The following is a 1702-nucleotide window of genomic DNA, read 5'->3' on the forward strand; positions in this document are numbered from 1 at the left end:
ATTTACCCAGAATGCTTTGTGTGCAAATAAAATGGCCCCGTCCGTGTTAAAATATACTTTTAAACTTTTAGTTTAAAAATGATAAAAAACAGTATTTTTACAGTCTTTATTTTACAGTTAAAATATATGTTTATTAAATAAAGTCTAGTGTTACAACTAATCATGGATCACATTAAAAAGTGTCTAAAACAAAGTTTATTTCTATAAAAAGAGATTTCAGTTTCAGACGCACCTATAGCTTCAACAACCAGAGTATACGCAGCCTGGGTCTCTCTGTCCAGGCCCACCACGGTCCGAACTACTCCGTCTCTGAAGCCCACGCTAAATTTACCATCTTGGTTCCCTTCTAAGAAAACAAAACAGAAACAGATTTTAAAACTGAAACAAAGGTTTGCAATAAAACACGAAACAAAAATACACAACAGCTGCAAAAAGAAGTAAAAAAAACTCAAACTTACACATAAATATATGAATGGAGGGTACCAAAGATACAACATGTTGTCTTTTAGAAACTCAGGGACAAAAGAAACAAACTGTTTTTAATTCCAGTGTTATGAACCAAAATATATAAAGACTTAAGTGAAGTTCAGTGGAAACACCTCGACTAAACCAGGGGTCTGCAATCTGCGGCTCTGGGGCCACATGAGGCTCTTTGGTCCATCTTCAGTGACTCTTTGAAAWTATAMCCAAACATAACAGAATATTTATTTTGTTTTGTTTTTACACTTACAACAGAAATAAATTGTATATAAATATGTGATCAATACTAAACCAAAAAGTAAGCCATGTTGATTAGCTCATGCTAGCCTGTTGTTTACCTAAATAATTCAACTTCTTTCTATGATCTTTCTCCTAAATCCATCAGGGTTATGTTTGAACACCTTTAAGTCTACATAATAATAATAATAAGAATTAGAAAAGAAACATGTCTGAATAGTTCAGTTGTACTAGCTTTGATGAAATTCGGTATTTTCTTGTACATGAATGTTTATTTCTTTTGTCCTGAAGTGTAAAAATAATAATAATAATCAAATTCACAGTGTATTATTTTTTTTAGTTTTACAATGTCACCTACACTGGCCGTAAAGATTTCTGAAAAGGCCTCAAAAAGGCCCGCGGACCACCAGTTGATAATCACAGTTGTAGCTTATTTTGCGGCTCTGGACACATTTTATTTGTGCGTCGAGTAGCAGAAGTGGCTCTTTGGATTGTAAACTTTGCAGAACCCTGGACTAAACCGTCTCAGGTGTGTGTTATTGAATGATTTGCAATATGTTGTGTTTTTGTTCACTTCAGGTTAAATTTAAAAACTTTCAGAGCCTGATAAAGACCTGATCAGTTTTTATTTTGTCCTGACACAAGTTGGAAGCTGACTGGTCAGCGCTGCAGCGTTTGTATCAATAATATGACAGTGGAAAACATGGAGGACATGGAGAACAGGCAAGAAGCGAAACAGAACGTTTGAGCACACGTCGACCTCTGACCTGTGATGAAGTAGCTCAGCTCGGCGTTGAGGCCGGTGTCGTTGTCGGAGCAGAGGAGGAGCGACACCACGTAGTTCCTGGGGACGCTCTCCAGCAGAGAAACGTTGTAGAGCCGAGGGTTGAAGGTAGGAGTCTCATCGTTTACATCCAGAACTGACACACACACACACACACACACACACACACACACACACACACACACACACACACACACACAC

The 1702-nt window shown here is 37.4% G+C and overlaps 1 protein-coding gene across 1 annotated transcript in view; it reads right to left on the reverse strand.

The window, feature by feature from the left end:
* The window catches only part of cdh23 (cadherin-related 23), a gene marked incomplete at its 5' end in the record, with an annotated part of 152643 nt that overhangs the window by 100545 nt on the left and 50396 nt on the right, over nucleotides 1-1702 (reverse strand). The window contains 2 exon segments of the mRNA XM_014005461.1: nucleotides 233-346; nucleotides 1485-1637. Coding sequence (XP_013860915.1) covers nucleotides 233-346; nucleotides 1485-1637 — 267 coding nt within the window.

The sequence above is a fragment of the Austrofundulus limnaeus genome, unplaced genomic scaffold, assembly GCF_001266775.1.
Source record: "Austrofundulus limnaeus strain Quisiro unplaced genomic scaffold, Austrofundulus_limnaeus-1.0 Scaffold30, whole genome shotgun sequence".
Classification (NCBI taxonomy): Eukaryota; Metazoa; Chordata; class Actinopteri; order Cyprinodontiformes; family Rivulidae; genus Austrofundulus; species Austrofundulus limnaeus.